This window comes from Stigmatopora argus, chromosome 5 (assembly GCF_051989625.1).
Source record: "Stigmatopora argus isolate UIUO_Sarg chromosome 5, RoL_Sarg_1.0, whole genome shotgun sequence".
Classification (NCBI taxonomy): domain Eukaryota; kingdom Metazoa; phylum Chordata; class Actinopteri; order Syngnathiformes; family Syngnathidae; genus Stigmatopora; species Stigmatopora argus.
This window is the reverse complement of record NC_135391.1, coordinates 17,266,659-17,291,010: the sequence shown is the minus strand read 5'-3', so window position 1 is coordinate 17,291,010 and position 24,352 is coordinate 17,266,659. Positions and strand designations below refer to the sequence as shown.

Sequence of the window (24,352 nt, the reverse complement as noted above, 5' to 3'; positions counted from 1 at the left end):
GTAGTGTCAGGAAACCAAGTAGAAGTATAACTTAAGGAACTTTTTACTGAAGAGTACTTTTGTGATCACCTGGTCGCATTTCTTGGATTTTGAAGCATTCATTTGTCACCTCTTTACATGGGCTTAAAATAATTCAACAAACTGTTAGTCTGGCTTCCCTTTTTAGTGCTTTTCTTGTCGTTGGCCTTCTTGGAAGCAGCGGGGATTTTCAAAAGTGGCCTCCGCTGTTCCCATTCGCTGAAAAGTTCCATTTGAAGGTTGACAGGGAGCTGGGAAAACACCAGAGGGTCCACATTACACGGCAGTCGATGTGTCGTGCTAAGGTCTGGTGTACCGCAGGATGACGCCGCTGGATGGGAGGCCGCCTCGAGAACAGAACAAGCGCTCTGTTTAGGTCTGACCTGATGTGGTGAGCAGAATTCATCAACTGCGCCACCTGCATTTTCAGAGTTAATCTAAAAAGAAGTCAAATGGGAAGATGGAAATTTCTTGTGTTTTGCTCGATATTATCATGAAAACTACTACTATTTACTAAACTTTCAGCTTTTTTTCTATTTCACGCTGTCCTTTGCATCATCTTCCCTACACAAGCTACTTTTATATCCTTCCTCACTACATTCATGTAGTAACTTCTCCTAGGCTCACAGGACTCCGAGGTCAACTCATGGCTACTAGGTGTCAAACAGCTCAAGGCTCTGGTGGTGAGGCAAAAACACAGAAATAGGTGAGGCCATGGATAAAGACTTCCGGACAGATCCATAGCAATTTTGTTCACCATTGCTCCGGCATCTGATTAAGATGCGTCCTGGACGTTCGGAAAATCGTTGGGAGTTTGCCTAGGAAAAGGGACGTCTGGCCTTCTTTGCTGCCCTCGGGACACGACCTCTGATCAGTGGGACAAAATGGATGGATGGGTAACTGCTTTGGTCATATTTGAAAAATACAGTTTTGAAAGGCCAATTATGAAGATGACTATAAATGGACAACGCTTTACCTCGCCCGTTGTCAATATTATTACTATTATTACGATTACTATTAATATCATTATCATTATTACCATTATTATCATTATTATTATTAATATTAATATTACGATTACTATTATCATTATCATCATTATTATTATAATTATTATCATTACTATTACGATTACTATTATTATTATCATCATTATTATTATCAATATTACTATTACGATTATGATTACTATTATTATCATCATTATTATAATTATTATTAATATTACGATTACTATTATCACTATCATTATTACTATTACTATAATTATTATTATTACTATAATTATTATTGTTACTATAATTATTATTGTTACTATAATTATTATTATTACTATTACTATAATTATTATTATTACTATAATTATTATTATTACTATAATAATTATTATTATTACTACTACTATTATTATGATTATTATTATTTTTGCATAGATTAGATAACTTTATTGATCCCGCATTTGGGAAATTTCACTCTAACAGTAGCAAGAGGGTTGAGAATACAGACAGGAAAAGACATTTTAGACATAAATAAATAAGTAATAAATAAATAAATAAGCGTGTTGCATGTTTATATTCCTACTGAAAGTATTAAAGCCACTGAAGAAAAAAGGGCGGGCAAGTTGATTTTAAAATCACAATTCTGAGATTAAGGTCAGAATCCAGACTTTAAAAAAGATTAAAGTTGCCTTAAATTTCTTTCATTCGACGTAATAATATTTTTTCGCCTCTATGATGCATAAATAGGGTGGCTCCCTGTCGTCACGATGTTATTACTATTTTGAACACGAGAGGACGACATTACACCTTCTTTGTGAATGCCAACACTTATTATTGCTATGACTTTGGATCCTTTTTTTGTTTTTTCCCCATTATATTTATTTAACAGCAATTCCTGTGCATCAAGATGCCCTGCCATGAGGATTAAATGCAAACAAAGTAGTAGTGTTAAAACTGAGAGAGTTCTGTACCTGGCTTTGAGTTGATCTTAGTAGGGCGGTAGTGGGGGTGAAAAAGGAAGCGATAGACTCCCTGCTGCCGGTGATGGGAGCTTGGATCTGCAGGTTGTTGAAGCACACGCTGATGAGAGTCAGGTGAAACGGTGCAGCCGTGTCCATCATTTTGGAGAAAAGTTTCAGGCCTAAGGAGAGCAGCTGGGCCAAGGTGTCGGCACTGCTGTCTAAATAATGTTGCAAATTTTAAAACTAATAGTTATTAGGAGGGGAACTTTAAAGCGTTCTTACCTGAGATTATCTCGTGCCCGACGTGGTTGGGAATAGGACACTGACGAGTCTCCCGATTACACCACTTGTTGCTCGCTGAATGTTTGCGAATGGAGAGGCGGAAGGTTCGCGGTTTCCTGCCGTCGTTGCGCATCCTGGATTTCACGCAAAAGTTTCATGTTAGAGAGGGCTGCCACAATTAATCGACAACTCATCCAAGGTTCTAAGTTTCAATGAGAGAAATATGAAACTTTCACAGCCAACCTCACCCAAATATCTGTAAGTCCTAAAATGTCAGAAAGTTCTACAGACAATTTCATCACAATTAAAAATGGTACCTCTACATACGAAATTAATTTGTTCCGGAACAGGTTTCATAACTTGAATTTATATACATAGCCGCGTTCTGAAAGTAAATGACCTAATCCAGGGGGCTCAAACTTTTTTGCTCAAAGATCTAATTTTCAAGGAGCCAACTTTGCACGATCTACCCCTTTTTTCCGGGCCCATGACAAAGCTCTGCAGTTACGTACATATGCTGATGATAGACATACCTGATGCCAGCAGGCCAAAATAGTGTAGGCAGGTAGTAATTGTTATTGGACTCGCGATGGCGTTGTTTCCCAGTTCAAGTCCCATATAAAATATTACTACAAATCCAATCTTTGAATCAAATCTTACTGTCATGCGATCTACCAATACTAGTACCTTAGCGATCGACTGGTAGCTTGCGATCAACGTATTGAGTACCCCTGCCCTAATCCTTTCCGAGGTTCCCAATACATACTACTAACCCCTAAACCAGGGGTCGGGAACCTTTTTGACTGAGAGAGCCATAAACAATTAATATTTTCTAATGTTATTTCTTGAGAGCCATTCTCGGAATTGAAAAGTAAAAATATATGAGTGTAATTTTTATTTATTTTTGTCATTTCATCACTTTTAACGTACAAAAAGTCTCTGATTTCTTTTGACAACATTGTTATGTGGTGGCTTACAAAATCAGTATCAATGATATCATGCATACAGAAGAGTAATAACAAACAAAATTATGATCAAAATAGGGGTACAGGTAGTGCCGACGCCGCAGTGACGCTCTTGTTAGTGCGTTCGGGACTCAGCTCTCTCACCAATGATTTCCATATTTTACCTCACAGGTTAGTGGAGAGCCATATGTACCCATGGAAAGAGCCACATATGGCTCCCGAGCCATAGGTTCCCTACCCCTGCCCTAAACCCGTCAAAAATAATAAAATTATACAAATTTTAAATCTAATTTCATAAGTAGAGGCACCACTGAATATTCCTGCTCCTGAGAATTTTTTTTTTTACATTTTGATAATATTTAGTGTCATAACATTTGTGTCTAGTCTTATATGCCAATGATCACCTTAGTTATTGTTTATGCATGCCACCATCCTTAGTGTGGACGTGATGGCAAGTTGTTGACAGGACTTCCTGCTTTCCCTCCAGTTGCTAGTGAGTGAGTGATGTGCCGGATCGTTGATTGTCGAACATTTTGCTTTTCAATATTTTCTACTGAAATTTTTAGGGAGATGGGAATTTCGTATCTGCTTATTAGAACTAAACAAATTTTTAAAATGAATTATTGATGATGAAAAATGAAAAGAAATTTTCTTTTGTCTCCCAGTGTTTCAAGTGATTTTTTAAGACACTGGAGTGCTACTAATTACAGTAGAATGGACAAACGTTCACTTGCTGCCATCCCTCAACTTCAAATGTCTTGGACGTCTAATGATGGTAAATCCATTTAAATTAGATTAAATTAGATAACTTTATTCATCCCGTATTCGGGAAATTTCATTGTGACAGTAGCAAGAGGGTGAGAATACAGACACAGGAAAAGACATTTTAGACATAAATAAATAAAATACATGTATAAATAAATAAGCGTGTTGCTGAAATATATATATATATATATATATATATATATATATATATATATATACACATATATATATATATATATATATATATATATATATATATATATATATATATATATATATATACACACGTACATGTATACATACGGTTGGTCTTGAACAGCAGAGGGACGATTGGATACGACAAAATTGTATGTTTGACTTCATTTTGGGAAGCTAGCTTAGGTAGGGCTGCTGGTGCTTTGAAACTAGGTCTCGAAGTTATTTTGTAATACTCCCTGATATCCCTTATGTAATTTTAGGGCCATATTGGTATTGGGGCAACATGAGTAAAAATAAGTAATTATCAAACTAATGGTAACTCAATGGCTCCCTTTGACGGCAAACCATTTGGACTGGGAGGGGCTGGCAGCCAAATGGATTGGACGTCTAACACCATCAATGGCACTGAAACATTCACTGCACCATAAAAAAGTGTGGAAAACTGACTCAAACCTCTTTAGCAGGGTGGTGAGGAGCTGCTGAATCTTTTCCGTCACTTCTTTCACACATGACATTTTCTTGAAGGAGTCTTCGTCACTGAGGGACTAAAATCAGGTGATAAACACGGACTTTACGCAGCGAAGAAATGTCGCCGTGTTACCTGAGGAGCTCCAGCGGGATGCACGGGAGAGTCATCCAGGCCCAGGGATAGATTTTTCAGACGTATTGCGCAAGGAGAGCCCATTTCCTTGGCTAGCTGGGTGGGCGGAAAAAGCTGCAAGTCCTTGATGCTGAGCAATCCTAGTGATTGGAGCCTTTTGGCCGTTTGGTATCCAACCCCTGACAAACACGATGAATTAGCAACTGTATTTTTATAAAGCTTCTACATTTTCTTTGCATTGTACAAAGCACCATTAGCTTGATTTGCTAGGCTAATCATCCCAAGGTTACATTAGTGAGAAGATGAATTATTCATTTTCATATGTAAAACATGTTGTCAAGACAAAATAGTGTGGGCCACTATCGAAGAACCATTAAGAGCTAACCATCCACAGTTTAGTATGACTAAGCTAGGTAGCTATGAGAAAAGAATGAAAATCCATAGTGCGCTATACGTGTCCGCTGCAAGCTATAAAGCCAAGGTCAAGTGGATTTTGATTGTTTTTCTTGGTAATTGTAGCCAGGCCACCCAATTGTGCGGTGGTTCTTTCGGATCATTTCTGTGCAAATTGCATGCGTTCGATTCATACTCAATGGCAGTGAGATTGTGAGTTTGAATGTTTGTATGTCTCAATGGGTGCCCTATAACTGACTCCCAACCTTTTTAGGGTGCAGTCTACCATTCACCCAATGTTAGCCGGGATTAGCTAGAAGTTTTAAGAGTTTGAGTTTCATTTATTTAATAAGGGACAGTACATATTAATGAACATATTCATATTCATGTTAATGAACATATATATGCAAATATGCAAGATTGTAGCCGACGGCTAATTTCCATCTTTAGTCCCTTGTTTTACTTTTACTTTGGTGCAACATTTCTCTCTCGCACTTTTTTCTGTTTCACTTGTTTTGAGCTTTTTCCATTGTTTTTTCTTATTCTCAACTTAAAAAAATACAGGGAGGAAAACAAAAAAATCGGGAAAAAGTGCTGTATTGTTATTTTATGTTATTATGACTAGTGCTCAAGTGTGACAGATAATAATATTAAAATAAAAAATACATACATAAATATTAGATTAGATAACTTCATTCATCCCGTATTCGGGAAATTTCATTGTCAGTAGCAAGAGGGTGAGAATACAGGAAAATACATTTTAGACATAAACAAATAGGTAATAAATAAGTTAATAAATAAATATTAACATCGCATCTCAAAATTTTTCTCGTATCTAGAGCGAATTATTTGCTCGAAATTTTCCTCGTATCTCGAGCATCTCGTAGGTAGAGCTGCTCGTATGTAGAGGTACCACTGTATATATGTACATACGTATATATATAAATATACATATACATACATACATATAAATATACATACATACATATATATAAATATACATATACATACATATATACATATACATACATACATATATATAAATATACATATACATACATATATATATAAATATACATACATACATATAAATATACATACATATATATAAATATACATACATATATAAATACATATATAAATATACATACACATAGATGTACAATATGTATTTTTTCTCTTCACCACTGACAGCTTGTTATGTTTATTTAGTCAGTTGTTCTGCATTTCACTATTGTTATTTTTTCTATGTTTGTCATTATGTTCAAATAGAATAAAAAAATGCCCTCACAAAAATGCGATTTATACTCTAGTGCGACTTAAAGTCTGAAAAATACGGTAAATCCGTTTTTTGGTTAAAAAAAAAGTCCATAACTCCTAGCCCCATGATTAGAAACTCATTTTTACACTTGTAAAACTTACCTGGAATTTTACGAAGGCTGCTGAGGCTACCCATGATGTCGCTGATATTCTCCGGCAGGAGTGTGGTTTGCTGGTTTGGCTTAAATGTGCCAGACACCAGCTTGGCCAACAGTTTGTTGTCAGCCACACCAGCACAACCGGTGAGTCCAAGTCGGCTGTAGATGGCTTCTCTCAGCTCGGCGGCGATGTGCGAGCCTAACGCCAACTCTGAGTGTTTGCTGGCTTCAGATTCTGCAGCTTTATCTGTGCATGCATAAAAATGAAAAATGGACGAATACATTTTTTAAACAACTCATCATAGCAAGTTTGGCATGTTTTGAGTCTTACATGACGAGCCGTAGACGTGGCCTTTAAATGAGAATTGGGGTGTGTGGGGCAGGCGTTTCTTGACCATCTCTGTGATGTCTACAAAATTCTCATCAAAGCCAAGCCTCTCCACCAGTGGACAGTAGGACAGCAGCAAATCTAGGAAGGTGGAAAACAAACAAACAAAATAACAAGGTAAGAAACAATGAACACACACTTGCATATATTGAGACTGTATCAGGGTATTTGTTGTTTGTTAGAAACATGCACTAACTTCATTTTAGTCCAATTGGAATTTCAAATCAGCGAACTCAAAACACTGTACAATACAGTAATACCTCGACATACGAGTGCCCCGACATACGAGTAATTTGAGATACGATTAAAATTTTGAGTAAATATTTATCTTGAGATACGAGACAAATTTTGATATACGAGCATACAGCGCCCCCGAGAGGCTGCTCATAAGAACAGTGTCTTTCTGGTCGCAACTCCCTCGTGTAATGTCTCTACGAGCACTGGGCATTTTTCCCCGTTAGTCAGAGCGAATGGCAGAGCGATTGCTAATACGAGAGGAGTATATACTACTTCTCGTTGGCAAGTGGTCGTGCGTTATCCTATTGTGAGGACATTTGTATGGATCATTTTCGGAATATTTTGAAGGGAATACAAAAGCAAACAATCCTCGATAGGTTGCATCTGAAAGTCAGGGTGGAGGCGGGGCAAATAGAGCCAACCCGGGAGAAGAAAGGTATACAATTTTAAAACAAAATTAGAATTAAGTTTAGTGCAAGGTTAGATTAAAGTTATTTTTGAGTGTGTCTGCATCGTAATCCAAGTTCATTTAAATTTGTTTGTTATGTTACGAGCATGTTGCCGTGCAAAAAGTCTCTCTCCCCCCTTCCCTCCACGAAATCTGTCTAATTTTAGTACTATTAAACACATTTTAGTACTATTAACTCACTAGTTATTTGTTACTTTGTTAATAGATGGCGAATTAGAACAAATAAAAATGTTTTTCCAATCCAATATCCTGTTTTGGGTGTTTTTTCAGAGGGTTGGAACGAATTAATTAGTTTTTAGTTCATTTCTATGGGAAACGTTCATTTGAGTTCAAGTAAATCGACATACGAGCTCAGTCCCGGAACGCATTAAGCTCGTATCTCGAGGTACCACTGTACATGTGAATTCAGTTTCTGAAATGAGACACTGGCAGCAAACAAAGCCCAGTCTAGTAGCAATGTAGTCCATTGGGGTGAAGGATGATGTTAAAGTGATACATCTTCATTCAGAGGCAAACATATCTACTGCAGTGTTTCCCAACCACTGCGCCGTTAAAGATGGTCAGGTGTGCCGCGGGAAATTACAAGTCATGCATTGTAATGTTCTGAGAGAGAAATCTTAATATTATGAGAATAAAATTAAACTTTTACAAGATTAAAATAAAAATATAATGAACATTAAATGATAGATTGTATTATTACAAGATTCAACTCGATACAATGAGATTAAAATCATTTTGTTGCTTATGTTTTGTAACGCGAACCGGAAGTTGTTCGGCTTAATGGGCTTTAACTTTTGATGACGTTAAATCTGTGTGAGCACAAAACTGCTCTTTGTGTGATGTTATGAGATTTAAGTGATATTGAGAGTTAAAAAAAAGGCGGAATGTTACAAGATTTAAATCATTTTGTTGTTTCTACGTTACGTTGAACCATAGGTTTTTTGGTTGCTAGGGCATCAACTTTTGGCGACGTGTGTGTGTGTGTGAGATACAACATTACTTTTCATGTAATATTAGTATTTTTCAGTAAGATTGGGAGTAAAACTCATACAATTATGAGATTTTAAACGTTACATTACTTACTTTTACATCACTTGAACCGGGAGTTGTTCAGGGTTGATTTTGGAATGATTTTGAGGATTTATTTGATTCCTGTCGATAAAACTTTGATGAGAAAGACTTTATATTGTTAATTTAGGGCACATAGATTAAAATTTGTAGATTTTTAGCTCGTTCTGTGCCTTGAGATTTCTTCAATGCAAAAATTGTGCCGCAGCTCAAAAAAGGTTGGGAAATCCTGATCTACTGTGGACAAGATAAATTTAGCCAATATTCATAACTTTTCAGAACAATGATAAACGAAAACCTAATCAAGTAACTTTTCCTTTATGAATCAACATGAATTGTCTCATGATGAAATGCAATGTTTCCCAACCTTTTTTGAGCTGTGCCACTTTTTGCATTGAAAAAATCTCAAGGGACACCACCATCTCAAAATCTTTTAATTAAAAACTATGTCGCCTATATATAACAATAGTCATTCTCATCAAAGTTTAATCAGCAGGAATCACATAAACCTCCAAATTATTCCATAATCAAATTTTTCACACTGACCTAATGTCACCAAAAGTTGATGTCTGCGGACCTTGAACAACTTCCGGTTTGAGTGATGCAAAAATAAGTAATATGATGTTTTTAATTGCATCATTTTATGACTTTTCTCCAAATATTACTTAAATCTCATCCTATTACGCAAAAAAAAGTGTTGTGCTCACACAGACTTTACATCGCCAAAAGTTGATGCCATACAAACCAAACAATTTCCGGTTGATATTAGATACAAATAAGCAACATAATGACTGTTTCACAATTTGAATGGTGTAATAGTATAATCTATAATTTAACGTTCATCATATTTTGATTTTAACCTTGTAATAGTTCACTTTTAATCTCGTTATATTCATATAAATTTTTCTCCCTGAATATTACATTGTATGACTTCTTGCAATTTCCCGTAGGACACCTGACCATTGCTCACGTCACACCAGTGTGCCGCAGCACAGTAGTTGGGAAACACTGATGTAATGAGTTTCGGCATTGTCCAAATCTATTTTGTGCCAACCTGTAACTTGATAGGACATTTCTCTGTAGGGCGTCAGGTCTTCCCCTTTGACCAAGACAAGCTCAGGACACTTCTCCATGGCATCGGTGACAGACATCAGCTTTGTAACACCCTGTTGTCTCGCCACATAATTGCATGTGACTACGATGTACTTCTGTTGGACACCTGGTTAAGTCAGATGACATTTAGAAAAAAATGTAAATGAAAAGTTAAGTTTCTGCAGTGCTTGCCAACTCATTCTGTATAAAATTGTATAAATTACAGTGGCTTACTTTTCATGACATTCATAGCCAAACGTAATGTTGGAGAAGTTTGATGGATTTGGGAACTAAGTCTAATTCTTTGTGTAAATGCACGTCCTTTTTTAATTAAAATGTAATATCAGGGCTATTAAATGTTGTAACATATAAAAGAGAGAGGTTACCTAGAGGGACATCCCTCAATGTTGGATTTCGAATCATTTCCACTTGAGCATAGAAGCAGTCAAGGTCAAAATGCAATATGACTCTCTGTGCAGGTGTGGGTGTCTCATTTAGTCCCAATTCCGAGGCTGTCATAAAAATATGGGCACACTTGAAGATATTTTTTAACACCCAGAAATAGGTATTTAACAAAATAGGTGTTGAGGTGTTTTAGGTTTTTTTTTACCAGAACGAGAGGCTCGCGACGAATCTGGTAATAGTTGATCCCACTCGTTTTCCTCTTCTATCTCGTCATCGCTGCTTTCCATTGTTAAATTAGTGTGTTAGTTTGTAATTAGTTTGTATCAAAGTGTAAAAGTTAGGATTATAGTCTCAATGTTTGGCTCGCTGTTAGCAGAGAGTAACATCACAGAGTAAGAAACCAATGATGTGGTTATAAACAGCGCCATCCTTCGACTGGCGAGAGTACTGCGGAGTCATGCACAATATTGACCTTCATTTCTGGTGATAGAATTGTAACCATGATGCATATTGCATTATATCTTTAAATATAAATGTTTAAATAACAAAATTTACGTTTTGAAAATGTATATTAACTGCCAACTGCCGTCGAAAGCTTGGAAATAACGTCTATATTTACGCTAAGTGTTAGCGGATTGAAGTAACCACAAAGCAAGATATCAATGCCGCACTCTCAAACAGCGCCACTTATCGACAGGGAGTGATTACTACAAAGTCGTTGACAAAACTGACTTTATTTTCTGGAGATAAAATTTGAATTGCGGGGTATATTGGTCATATTTTGGAGGATGACGCGTTTAAACAATAAGATACATGATTTTAAATTGTGTCTAAACTTTTGGAAAACCGAAGCCACCGCGCCCCGAAGGCTATATATAACTCGGCCCTGTCCGAAGAACTTGACGCATTATGATAATTAGACTACTGACAGACGACCGTGTGGATGATCAACGATGTTCCCGTCGTCTGGCCTCTTCTCCCGGCTGCCCTGTCCTATATCCCGGCGAGGCTGCGGCCGAGTCCACTGTTGGTACAAACATGCCGAGAAGGTGCGCTGTTTAAGCACTAATTCTCCGCCGTCGTTGAGGTCTTCATTAGCAGGTGAGCGCCAGGTGGCCGTTGCAGTTAGTTGTTTCTTTTCAAACTTTTTTAAAAATGAAACTTAAAAAAAACATTTGTCACTAATATTTTTCGCCATATTAGTTGTACTATTTAATTATACACGGAAGACAATCTTTTTGTGGACAAAATGAAGTGTATATATAGGAATTATAATGGAGTCGCCTTTCGGGCTAATGCTAGGAGACTCATCGGGTTTTGAAAATGAAGCTGAGTATTACATCTCATCATTTCATCTCATCTCATTTTCGGAACCTCTTTGTCATCACTAGGGTCGCGGGGGGTGCTGGAGCCCATCCCAGCTGACAGGGGACACCCTGAATTGGTGGCCAGCCAATCGCAGGGCACAAGGAGAAAAACAACTATTCATGCTCACACTCGTACCTAGGGGCAATTTAGAGTGTCCAATCAGTCTACCTTGCATGTCTTTGGAATGTGGGAGGAAACCGGAGTACTCAGAGAAAACCCACACAGGCCCGGGAAGAACATGCAAACTCCACACAGGTGGAACGACCTGGATTTGAACACAGGTCCCCCACTGTGAGGCCAACATGTTAACCACTCAGCCGCCAGGCTGGCCACATTGTGTATATTGTGCATATTTTGTCAAATTATTGATGACTTGGAAAATATGTAACTGATGAACAAAAATAGTATGCAACTGTGATCCAAATATTGAGAGCTCACCATGCTCTACCATTCGGGTTGCTGAAAAAGCGCTTTGCAATGTCGAATCATCCTGGTTTATCATCACAATGTTGCATTTCAACCAGAAAAGAAAGTGGCTAACAAGCAACATTCGGAATTCCGGAATTTTCCAGTAGACCAAACTTTTCCACAAATTGTGTCTGTTAACTCATTGGCTGCCTTGACTTCGCTAGACGTTTTAATTCATTTTGACAGGGAGCATGGCAATGAGTGGGTGACACTCAAACGTGAGTTATCAAAACCAGAAATCCCAACATTTAAATGAATTGGACATCTATCGTTATCAATACCAGGCAATGTCTTAAGACATTCATTTGTTTACAATAATGTTGAATTTATGTCAAATGGACTGTTCATATATCCGTCAAGGAAACATTTCACAAGTCCATCTCGGAAACATTTCACAAGTCCATCTCACAAAGAACTTGATTGAGACTATTTTTCCAGGAAGCTTGAAAAAAATATACGCTGCTAATTGGATGATGGCTCTTCTCCCACTCGTCACCAAACAATCCACGTTGAGCCATGGTGTGATGTATTGGATGTGTGCCAGTTGGGAAAAGAGCAAAAACATAGTTTTCGGTCAATAAAATCTGTTGGTGTTTTTTTAAATTGTTTTTTAATGAGGAGATTGAGTGTTTGGATTTCCTGAACAATGTATTGAGAATTTTTGTTAAGGGTACATAGAGGATCCCAAACGTACTTGAATCCGTGAGAAATTCAAATCCCAAATCAACTTAATCATTGGGTGGTATGGACGTGGGTATGTCCAACAACCTTTCATTCATGTTTAGGTTTTGTGTAATTTGATAAAAGCAACTGAATTACATCAACCACTGTGAATATCCTTGATGACAATATGCAATTTCCTTCCTCTAAAATACTTAAAACACATGCTTTTGTCACAGCTGCTAACTCAAAGGCTCTATGTTGAATATTTCAACATAAAATACCAGAAAAACTATAATTTTGTGTAATAAGTGTGCTTCTGTAAAACAAGTGTGGCTCATTTGATTCCTTCCTTATAGGTGCCCAATACAGCCAGCCATCCATCTGGGGTGTTTCGCAGGTCGCAGACAATGTCACAGATGAGCTTGATGAGCTCCATCGCCTGAACAAGGAGATCGAAGTGACCAAGTACGAAGTTGAGCAAGAGCAGAGGCGCCTGTCGGGCTACTGTGCCACACACGTTGCCCCCACTGAGGCGGAAGTCCAAAACGGTAATGGCAGTCGGTACGGACAAGGCAATACAGTCAAAGAGCCTTCCCAATCCAGGAAGTATGTGGTTGATAATTCCAAGCCAAGAACTGACTTGGAGTACGACCCTATGTCAAATTTCACGGCCGAATTTTCATCCCTCAATAAGACATTAAAAGGAAAGGGCCTTTACCAGTGTGGTGGAAACAAGCCAGTCAGTCAGCAGACGTGCTCCAATGAAGTACAAAATCATACCGATGATGACGGCATATTGATCATCGACATGACATTATCGCCTGACAGGAAGTCGGCTAAAGCAGATTTGGCTGACAATGATTTTGATGCACACATTGGACCGGTGCTTGAGGTTGGTATTTTTTATTTCTTACCCAGTACTCTTAAATTGAATTTCCTCATCTGATCTGATCAGAAGGCCCAGGAGAAATCATTTGAAGTATCTGCCGATGCTCTGATCGACCTGACTCAAAGTCCAGAAGGCTTCAATGGAAAGGGTCCCGATACCTCTGCGTGTTCTCAGTCTGCCGTTGAAGTAACGGCACAACATCACATTTCGGACCCGTATGAAGAACCAGTTGCTGTGAAACTCCCCGACCGTGTTGAGACAACGTGCAGTGCAGAGTGCTATCCTTCCAAGGAGAGCGTTGAGGAATTGGGCTCCACAGCTAGCTGCACTATAGGCCCTAGCCACCAGGAGCCGACAGAGGATGACAACGTCATAGTTATCGATTCCAGCTCAGATGAGGACCATGAAGATCTGTACATGGAGATGTCTGACAGCGACCCTTTAGAAGAGTGCTACCGCATCTTCATGGAGGCCTACAACGAGGAACTGGAGCACCAGGAGCAGCCGGAGCTTTCTGTAAGTTTGTTTTACGATAACCTTTCACACGGACGGTGAAGCAAACAGTTTTTGTTCTTGCAGGTAAAAAATACAGCTGTGGTTATGGCCAGCAAGGATGAAATTCCAGCGGTCCAGCCCCAAGAATGGCCAGAAAAGACGGATATTGCGGTGTCCAAAGAGACAGAGGTTGGCCAGGACGCATTCTTACTTATTGACAATTTGACTATACAGTAATCCCTCAATTATCGCCTCTTCACTTATTGCGAAATCACTACTTTGCTGTTTTTTCGGCTTTTATTTTTTTTTCGATGTTTTTTTTTAATGTTCATAAAAATGTGAAAATCCACGCTGAAGCTCAGAAGCGGTAGCCACTCTTGCTACTAGGATTCAGGACTGAAGAAAGTTGTAACAGGGGTGACCCTACTTCGCCATTTTTCGACGATCGCGGCCATGTCTGGTCTACATTAACCTCGATATTCGAGGGATTACTGAACTCACTCTAAAATGTCAAACTGCAGCCAAAAACTAGTGTAAATGGGAAAAGTAGTGTTATCAAGCAAATATATTTGTGAAGCAAACAGTTTTTGTCCTTACAGGTAAAAAATACAGCCGTGGTTATGCCCAGCAAGGTTGAGATTCCCGTGGTCCGACCCCAAGAATGGCCAGAAAAGAGAAGGATTGCGCACGAGTCCAAAGGGACAGAGGTTGGGCAGGACACATTCTTATTTATTCACAATTTGACTATACAGTGGTACCTCGAGATACGAGCTTAATGCGTTCCTGGACTGAGCTCGTATGCTGATTTATGCACCGCTCCGCCCAGTGCTTGTAGAGACATTACACAAGGCAGTTGCGATGGGAAAGACAGTGCCCATGATGTTCTTATGAGCAGCCTCTCGTGTCCGCTGTATTCTCGTATATCAAAATTTGTCTCGTATCTCAAAATAAATATTTGCTCGAAATGTTACTCGTATCTCAAATTGCTTGTATGTCGGAGCACTCGTATGTCGAGGTATTACTGTACTCATTCTAAAATGTCACAAGCTGCAGCCAAAAAAGTGGTGTAGTCAAGTAAATATATTTGTGAAGGTTATGAATTGAACAGGAACTGACTTTCTATTTTAGGGTATTGTTAAATCAAAATTGATATTTTTAAACTCTTGGGGTACCCGTCCAATTTACATACGCCATTAGGCACACTGCTTCACCATCTTGGACGTCCACTGCTCGTTTTTCTTTGTGTAGTTGTACAGCAGTTGAAAGGCAGCTAATGCCTGTAGAAACCACATGCATAAGCATTACAACAATGGTCGAATGGTAAAGCTTCACAAAGGCTCTGAAATAGCAGTATTGGGTGCTGACAGAGTATCGGATCAGGACTTCATGATTACCTACCCAAAAATGGGACTTATATTTGGCTGGTGTGAGTTCAGAGATTACAATAATTGTAATTATGCTATGTAGTTCCACTCTTTATAAAACTCCAAAAATTTAGTTTTTGCTCACATTTTATGAGTTGAGCTCAAAGGTGGACGATTTCTAAATGAAGATGTCGATTGGGCAAAGTGGGCTTAAGGTGGCCCTTCGCTGCGCATGTCTTTATTGGCATTAAAAATGTTTCTTTACCAGGTTCCGTTAGCAAAAAGGAGACCAGAGCCTCAGATTTTGGTTCCGTTTCGAGGACCAGCAAACACAGCGCCCACGTCTCAGCAGAAAATTGCAATTGTGAAGGCCACCGTGAAAGGAAACGGAGTCGTCTATTCATCCGTCGGTCAGAGACAGCAGGATATCCAGTCTGCAACAGTTATTTCCACACCTGCAGCAGCTGTCACCACTTTGCCTACTCCTCATCACAATGGTAAACATTATATTAACACATGTACACCTTGTATACCATGATTAGGATGGGTGAAAGACATTTTCTGTCTTCACAGTGTACGCCAACTACGTAGCTCTAGGCTCTACGGTTCTCAACGTGGGCAACAACTTGCACCTGATCCTGCCTCAGGGCGCAGTGCCAATCACCTCCAACTCCAGCAGCATCACTTCCGTTCTTACTCCAATCACCTCAGGATGCCCAGGCTCCGTTGTCGACCAGACTGCCAGCACGTCAGTGCTAAGGCATCGCTCAGTCACCCCAGTGCTCATTCCTGCCACCCCGCTGAGACCTTCCAGGCACTCAGTGGCAATGGTGCTTTCCACGGCTGCTGGTAATCCGCCTAGCCGGATGGCTTCTAAGGTATGTGGCAATGTAATGTCATGTTACATTTTTTTAATTAAAATTAAAAAAGTCTTCTCAATCTGCAAACCACCAGATTGAGTTACAAAAAAATGCAGTCTAAAACACCATTGTAGGTGACTTGTATACAGGAATTTTCAGACGATTTAAACTACTACATTTTCTATTCAAAAAACTGCGGCCAGGTTTTTGGATTATTATAAGAGTGTATTTTTTGCTATAAATATTCCATAATGTGGACAACTGCAGCTTGTGTATGAGCATATACATTTTTCATGTACAGTTTTGGGGATGATGTTTATAGTTGGGGACGCCTTGTAGTAAGGAATTAGTTTTTTTTATTTTTTTATTTTTTATAATTTAGCAAATCTGTTCACAACTGCATCAAAGCTATTGGAACAGATTTTGCCAATGCTAGGCTACTTACTATATTTCAACACTGTAAGGTATCATTTGTACCAGAACAAAAATACACTATGGATGAGGAACAAATGCAGGAGTCCTTTTTGTGGGATTTTTATTTAGAGACAACAAAGAATATACATAATATTCATAGTAAATTGGAAAGCAGTAGGCAAAATGGATGACTAGTAACATAAAAGCGGTCAACGTGGTTGGGGAAATGCATGAGCCAATCAACTATCTCAACCAATAATTAGCCGCTATGCGATCACTCGTATTCCGCATGCTGGCATGTTTTACATTGTATTTTTTTTTATGGAAGCCTGTCACCACGAAACGAAAAGGGAAGCAGCAGCAGCTTTATGAGGCCAAAACTAAGGTTCCTCACGACATTCGACAACGCTACGTCACTCAGTTTACTGAAGCGTTCCTCGACACAGTCACCGATGTTGACGAGGCCTTCAAAAAGGTAATCCCGTCACCGGCCGCAAAGTCCCCTTGTGACTCTTGTCTCGTGCTGCTTGGCAGGCGGTGGCCGAGGAGAAAGCGGTGTACAACCGCAGCGTCAACAAACTCAAGTATCTCAGTGTAGCTGTGAATGCCCTTAAAAGGTTGAAAAAGCAAAATTGTGCCACTACAAAAGGTAGGAAAGACCTATGGTTGACACTGAAAAGTTTTATTGTCTTGACTTGTGCTATTCTTCATGTAGATGAAAAAGTCTATGGCAAAACAAGCAAAGGATGTATTCCGCTCAATTGGAAGAAGCTCAAACCAAATGGTATGTGCCATGCCCCCGTCCATATTAAGCAGTACAATAGTACATTTAAGAGCTTTCAAGATATTTGTGCATTTATTTCAAATTATTTTTTAAGACATTGTTCATGGTGGCTGAGCAGTTCAAAACACTTCCATTTCAGAAAAGAAAATAACAAATAGAAAAAAGATAGTTTTGCATATTGACACATTTTCATTTGGGATGACATGAGGACAAATGCTGAAATACATTTTTATTGTCCAAATCTGATGGACAAAAAATCGTAATAAATTAACATTGTGGAAATCAGATGGACAAAAAGCCAGTGGAAAATGCATCTTAATAACAGGTGGACAAATATGTTTTGCACCTCTTCCCACCATCAGGATTTTGTTGGCGGTATTGTGTAAATTGGCCTTTCTGTTACACCAAAATCCAGCAATATTAGCGCACAAGGTCTACACTAAGGGGAGTGGTAAAAAAATGATGGGTGAGCAAGCCTACTAAAAAGCATCATTTTGTAAAATTGATTTTTTTATTTATTCATTTATTTTAAGGTGACTCTTCTTTGTATGACTTTTTGCGGGACTACATCCTGAGTGAGGAGGAGTTAGTTGAGAGGAACTTTCCTTTACAGCACCCAGAAAAAGCCAGTTCTGCTGTTCTGTTCGCCAACAAGAAGGCCAGCAATGACCGTAAGATCACAGACATATACAGTGGTACCTCTACTTACAAATGCTTCATTCATTCATATATATGAAATTTTTAGGTTATGAAATTCTTTGATTTGCAAATTGATGTTCCGGGCTACGAAAATATGTAAAACTAAGATTGAGTACAAGCAGACACTTTGATATATAACAGGGTTTAAAAGAGTTGCTCTTGAGTGCTATCTCTGGACTAAAGGCAAGACAGCTTCACTTACCACTCATTTCACTCACCACATCCAGGCAGCTTTGTAGCCTCATTGAAATCTATTTATACAGTCATGGGCCCAGTACCCATCAGCCCTTGAACGCACGAATGCATCGCGTTGCCACAGACAAGCATAGCTACAATACACTTTCAGTACCGAATATTTTTCCTTCTTAAATTGTTGTGCTGGAGTTGATTTCCTTGTGGCTCTATGAATCCGCAAGGTTAGCACACTATAGAAACAAGCCAGTTTAGCAGAGGACCCATTGCGTCAGAGTAATTAGTGAGTCAATATATGGCACCCTCCTTGTCTCCCTGGTGGTGGGTTCCTGATTCCTCACTGAGCTGTTGAGTGTTTCCTCAGTGTGCTTAACATACTTTGAAGTTGTGGATTTTTTTTTTAATGTTAGTAGGTTTATTATTATATTTTTGTCTAATTTTGTATACAATTGGGGGAGAGACAGAGAGAGACAGGGCTAAAGAGCGTGACTTGTTTTTTATTCAGGGTTGTCGCCATTTCAATGGTTTAATAAATCATTTTCTTTTTTTCTCATTTCTGGATCTTTCCTCACATCTTTCATACCAAATTATTTACATCATTATTTACATATTCTAGTTGTTAGTTTTTTGAGGGCCGTGGAACGAATGAGAGAATTTACATATAAAGTACTGCTCTACTTGCAGAAATCCAAGTTTCAAAACTAGTTCTAGAACTAATGAATTTTGTAAGTATCGGTACCACTCTACTGACTATTTTTGTCAACAGTGCACTTTAACTGTACCATTTTGACTCTGCCTGACATCAGCCCTGAAGAGGATTTGCTGTCGTTGTGGAGCCATGTACTCTGTCAACAAAGCGGGTAAACACACCCGAATGGAGGAGTGCAACTATCACTATGGCAAAGGAGTAGAGAAGAGAGGTATGTTACTTTAAGCTAGTCTGCTGCCATTGAAGGTGATGGACGTCCAATCCATTTTGACTGGGTGGGAAGGCTGTCCGCAGCAATCATTGAAAGTCAAAATAAAAATGGATGTCTGTCACTGTCAATGGAAATTTCTGAGAGCTTGTTGCATTACTTTTGAGAAACAAACTCCAGTTTTTACCAGAATAATTCATTTTGTGGCTTTTTTTATTTTAATTTTTTTAAACTGTTTTTGTCTTTTCAAGAATAATTTCTATTTTCCTGAAGTTCCCCCAGCTCAAAAGTGTCTCGAACAGACATATCCGTTTTCCCTGTATTTTATTTATTTTATTATAGGGGCGCAATTGGCTGAGGTTGACCGGTATGTAAACATGTGCTAAACCTAAGACTTAATAGGAAAACAAATATTGAGGGGGGCAAAAGTGAAAGGGAAAATGGGCAAAAGCTCAAAACATTACAAATATTTGATGTATAAACAAAAAAAATCTGGAAAACCATTAAGATTATACAAACCAAACCTCAGGGAAAAACTGAAAATTGTATTTACATGGAACAATTTGTCTATTTAACTTGTCCAAATCTTTGAAAGGGGTCAAGAGTTGATCAACCCCTACCCTAGTTTACAGTCATTGTGCCATTGACATTTGTTGAAATTGCAGTACCCGGTGGAGTTGAAACTCGCTACAGTTGTTGCCAGGGAGTGATGGGAGCGCCTCCTTGCCAAATATTCAAGGTGGGAGGCACTTCGACGCTAGACGAGGCCGACGGCTTCCATTAAGCAGTGTGTCGTCCCTTACAGTTGCACGTGCATGATTCCCTGGAAATGGATGGCTTTGTGTCCAGCAGCCCCCGACATCCTCAAGATAGCGGCTGCCCTGGAGTCTACGCACTTGACTGTGAAACGGTGACCTTTGCACTTTGCAAAACATCAAGAACTTTTTTTGTAGTTGATGTTCCACCTATTTTCCCAAAAATGCTAGTTAGGATGATTTGTCATTCCAAATTCACCTTAGTTGAGAGCATTTTTTTGGTGCGCCCTACATTCTGAATGCCAATTAACTCATTGAAGGTGGTAGATGGCGAATCCATTTTGATTGGGAGGTTTGGCAGCAATTATCCAATGGCATTGATTTACTTTTTTAAATTATATTTATTTTAATTGTGTATATTGTTAGGTTAAAAAAAACATACACTGCCTGTTAAAATGAATCAGATTCAAATTTCTGTCAATGGCCCTGAAACATTGAAAAAAACTAACATGATAATTTTTTGCAACTATTTCTTTTTTTTAATCTGAAAAATCTTTCACTGCCTCAACAAATTCATTTGATGTCTATTGCCTTTAATGTCCCTGAAACGATCGTTTACGTTTATTTTTTTAAAGCATTTGCTATCAGTTCAAGTTCAAATGGATTGAACTCCTATTGACATCCATGGCAGCCATTAAGTTAAATCCTGGTCAAAGAACTGATAGAGATAACCCTAGCATACCAATGCAGTTTTAAACCAATGACGAAGATAGCTGCCCAAACTAAAGTTTGTTTTTAAAATCACACAAGCTCAATCCTGACTTTTATCTATAGCAGGGGTGGTGAACAAGTTAGACAGAGAGTAAATTTAAACTGTGAGAGTCAGTCACACCACACAGTGACCTGCCATAACAGACCCCCCCCACACACACACACACACAATTAAAACCATTTCATTCACCATAACATTTTCTTTCCTTTACAAAACGTACACCCTCAACACACACACAGCACATGCAACATATCCAGAGTTAACAGATCAACTATGAAGCAAAGAGCCACATTATATACAAAATATGATTAATACGCTCAAGAGTCGCGTGTTTACCACCCCTGATCTATAGCATCATTTTGTCTTCAGTGTTACACCATTCAAGGCCTGGAGCTATTACGAGTGACCGTCGTGGACCCGAGCCTCCAAGTGATCTATGACACTTATCTCAAGCCGTGCAGTGAGGTCATTGACTACAACACCAGGTAAGGAATTCATTCATTTGATGCGTTCAGGAGGCTGCTGACGGGGCCGGTGTCCAGATTTTCAGGTATAAGTGAGGAAGACATGATGGACATCCAAACGTCTCTTGCGGAGGTCCAGAAGTCCTTGTTGAGCTTTATCAGAGCTGACACCATCCTGATTGGGCATGGTCTGGAAGCTGATCTCTGTGCCCTTAAGGTGACATGGACGTTTTCACCAAATAATGCTGTCACAATGTTGCTTGATACATTTTCAATACTCTATTGATAAAAAAGCTAAACTTAAATATATACATGTATGTTTATATAACAACTCTTTCATTTCCCTTGAAGATGATGGACGTCCAAAAATGTGTCTCTTAAAAACTAAATTCAAGCTAGTTAAAGAAGTAATCATGAGTGGATGATCCATCCATTTGAAATGGGAGGTATAGCAGTAACTGATTTGCTGTTGCAAGCCCCTCTTCAAATGGATAAGACATCAAGCACCATAAGTGGCAGCCAATGTGTTATCAAGGAAAATATAAAAGTATCCTCCATTATTATCAAGAGTAGCGCCAAATCCAATTCGCCTCACGGCAAATTTTGGGGACTATTGGTAATGCAAAACAAAAATAGAGTATTGATAAATATGCAATTAAATATCATATCCGCATATATTTCTCTATTGATACTTCAATCATTTTCACATCTCTAACCCATCTCATTTTCTGAACCACTTTATCTTCATTAGGGTCGCGGGGGGTGCTGGAGCCTATCCCAGCTAACTCCGGGCCAGAGCTGGGGACACCCTGAATCGGTGGCCACCAAATCACAGGGCAGAAGGAGATGGACAACCATATAAAATCACACCCATATCTAGGGGCAATTTAGAGTATCCAATCTGCCTACCATGCATGTTTTTTGGAATGTGGGAGCAAACTGGAGTACCCGGAGGAAACCCACGCAGGCCCAGGGAGAACCTGTACACTCATAGGTGGACGTAACCTGGATTTGAACTTGGGACCCCAGAGCTGTGAGGCCGATGCGCTAATCACTCACGCCACAACTCTAACATGCAGTATAATTTTTATTTTATAGGTCCGTACCTGCTTTTCATCAACAAGCAATAGACTTTGGCATTAGTACCATTTTGGCTATTTTACCTGATTTCAGAACGCACTGTAGTCCAATTTTTCTAATCTTAATTCAGACATGACATTTAAATTTGCTGCCCTTGATATGAGCTATATTCAAACCTTGTGCTCAGTGGTAGCTGAAATAAGGGTTTTAGTCCATCTAGATCAGGTGTCTCAAACCGATTCCACCGAGGGCTGCAGTGGGTCCTGGTTTTTGTTCCAACCGATCCAGTGCCGACATTTTAACCAATCAGGTGTCTTCTAAAATAAGTAGCACCTGGCTGCAATCAACTGATTAACTGATTACACTTGCAAAAGGTATCTTCTTGTTGAGTTGGAATGAAAACCTGCACCCACTGCGGCCCTTTGAGGACCGGTTTGAGACCCCTGAATTCTAGATGGATCTTTGGTACAGTCACAGAAATCTGATTTTGTGAGATGGATCGAAACAACACTTGGAAGGTAGTTTCATAACCGATATGGACAAGGTGCTTGTCAGTCTGAACAGTTGTGATGAGCTAAAATTCTCCTGGATGTTTAATTTTTGTGGGCATGTTGCAATTTGGTGTTACACACACAGTTGTACTCCAACTTGTGAAAGTGTTTATTTTTCTCATCTCATTTTCTGAACCGCTTTATCCTCAATAGGGTTGCGGGGGGCGCTGGAGCCCATCCCAGCTGACCTCAGGCCATAGGTGGGGGACACCCTGAATTGGTGGCCAGCCAATCGCAGGGCACAAGGAGACAAACAACCATTGACGCTCACACTCGTACCTAGGGGCAATTTAGGGTGTCCAATCAGCATACCATGAATGTCTTTGGAAGGGAACTGGAGTATCTGGAGAAAACCCACGCAGGGGTGAACATGCAAACTCCACAGAGGTGTACTGACCTGAACATCATTACAAATTTGAATACACTGTGAGGCTGCCGGGCAGCCCTTGTGCTTAGTTTTGTATCCCTAAATCATCAAAAAGATCCCAAATGGCTTTAGACACAATTGACTCTGAAATAGTTTTAAAATGATGATTAAATCACAAATAGGCCTAAGAAATCAAAAACATGATGAAACTTATGATTTAATGTTGAAGATTAAAAACAAAACGTGCAGATTTTTAAAACATGCAGACGGTTGACACCCAATCCATATAGAATGTCAATGGTGCTAAATGCATTAATGTTTTACATCAAACAAATGTCAAAGATACTCCAATTAGTATGCACAAAATGCAGTTTTATGCCTGTAGTCAAAGAAATTGTTGCTGTGTCACTTGTAGTTGCTCCACGGCACGGTGGTGGATACAGCAGCCGTCTTCCCCCACCGCCTGGGCCCACCGCACAGGTTGAGCCTCAACAGACTCACATCTGAATACTTGACCCGTATCATCCAAGAGAGCGGTGGGTCTCACAGGACTCCTTAAAGAACATCTAAGGCTATTAATTGTGGCCATCGAACAAACGACAACAAAACACTCTCGTCTCTCTTAGTGTGCGGTCACGACACAGCGGAGGATGCCACCGCCTGCATGGAGCTAATGTTGATGAAGCGCAAAGACGCCAAAGGGAAAAAATGAGGGAAATAACGCTACGCCGTTGCTAAACACATGTTTTGAGTTATATTAATACTATACTTAATTTTCATGTTTGGATATTGTTTACCTGTTTCAAACCCATGACACAGAAATTAACCCTCAATTGTAAAGTTGGAGATGGTTGAGGATGGTTGTTATTTTGTCATCACTAAGTAAAAATGAAATGAAAATAAAAGTTTTTAGTTGTCTTTTTGAGTCAGCCAATGAACTGCTGCCTTTTAATGAGCTCAGGTGGTGTAAATGCAATTAGGCCACACCTGT

The 24,352-nt window shown here is 39.1% G+C and overlaps 2 protein-coding genes across 4 annotated transcripts; one reads left to right on the top strand and one right to left on the bottom strand.

Annotated features, from left to right (window-relative positions):
• Positions 1-1,588: 1,588 nt before the first annotated feature.
• poli (polymerase (DNA directed) iota) lies at positions 1,589-10,919 on the bottom strand. Of its 3 annotated transcripts, none has more exons than XM_077599984.1 (9): positions 10,465-10,919; positions 10,241-10,366; positions 9,817-9,981; positions 6,932-7,069; positions 6,605-6,847; positions 4,790-4,968; positions 4,642-4,733; positions 2,261-2,394; positions 1,589-2,221 (listed from the first exon to the last, which is right to left on the bottom strand). In XM_077599984.1, exons 1-9 carry the CDS (start codon positions 10,544-10,546, stop codon positions 1,965-1,967), a joined length of 1,416 nt encoding a protein of 471 aa, XP_077456110.1. In that variant the 5' UTR covers positions 10,547-10,919; the 3' UTR covers positions 1,589-1,964. The 3 variants fall into 3 exon arrangements, with proteins under 3 accessions (XP_077456110.1, XP_077456111.1, XP_077456109.1); XM_077599983.1 differs by having other exon boundaries at positions 1,593-2,196; positions 10,465-10,916; XM_077599985.1 differs by lacking the exon at positions 10,241-10,366 and having other exon boundaries at positions 1,591-2,196; positions 10,465-10,918.
• An 88-nt stretch (positions 10,920-11,007) lies between these two features.
• LOC144073971 (uncharacterized) lies at positions 11,008-24,269 on the top strand. Its single transcript, XM_077599981.1, has 18 exons — positions 11,008-11,360; positions 13,115-13,650; positions 13,714-14,163; positions 14,227-14,331; positions 14,742-14,849; positions 15,775-16,003; positions 16,080-16,384; positions 17,109-17,255; positions 17,315-17,429; positions 17,496-17,564; positions 18,098-18,235; positions 19,262-19,375; positions 20,038-20,111; positions 20,178-20,282; positions 21,269-21,384; positions 21,442-21,580; positions 23,777-23,897; positions 23,988-24,269. Exons 1-18 carry the CDS (start codon positions 11,213-11,215, stop codon positions 24,071-24,073), a joined length of 3,105 nt encoding a protein of 1,034 aa, XP_077456107.1. The 5' UTR covers positions 11,008-11,212; the 3' UTR covers positions 24,074-24,269.
• The last annotated feature ends 83 nt before the right edge of the window (positions 24,270-24,352 follow it).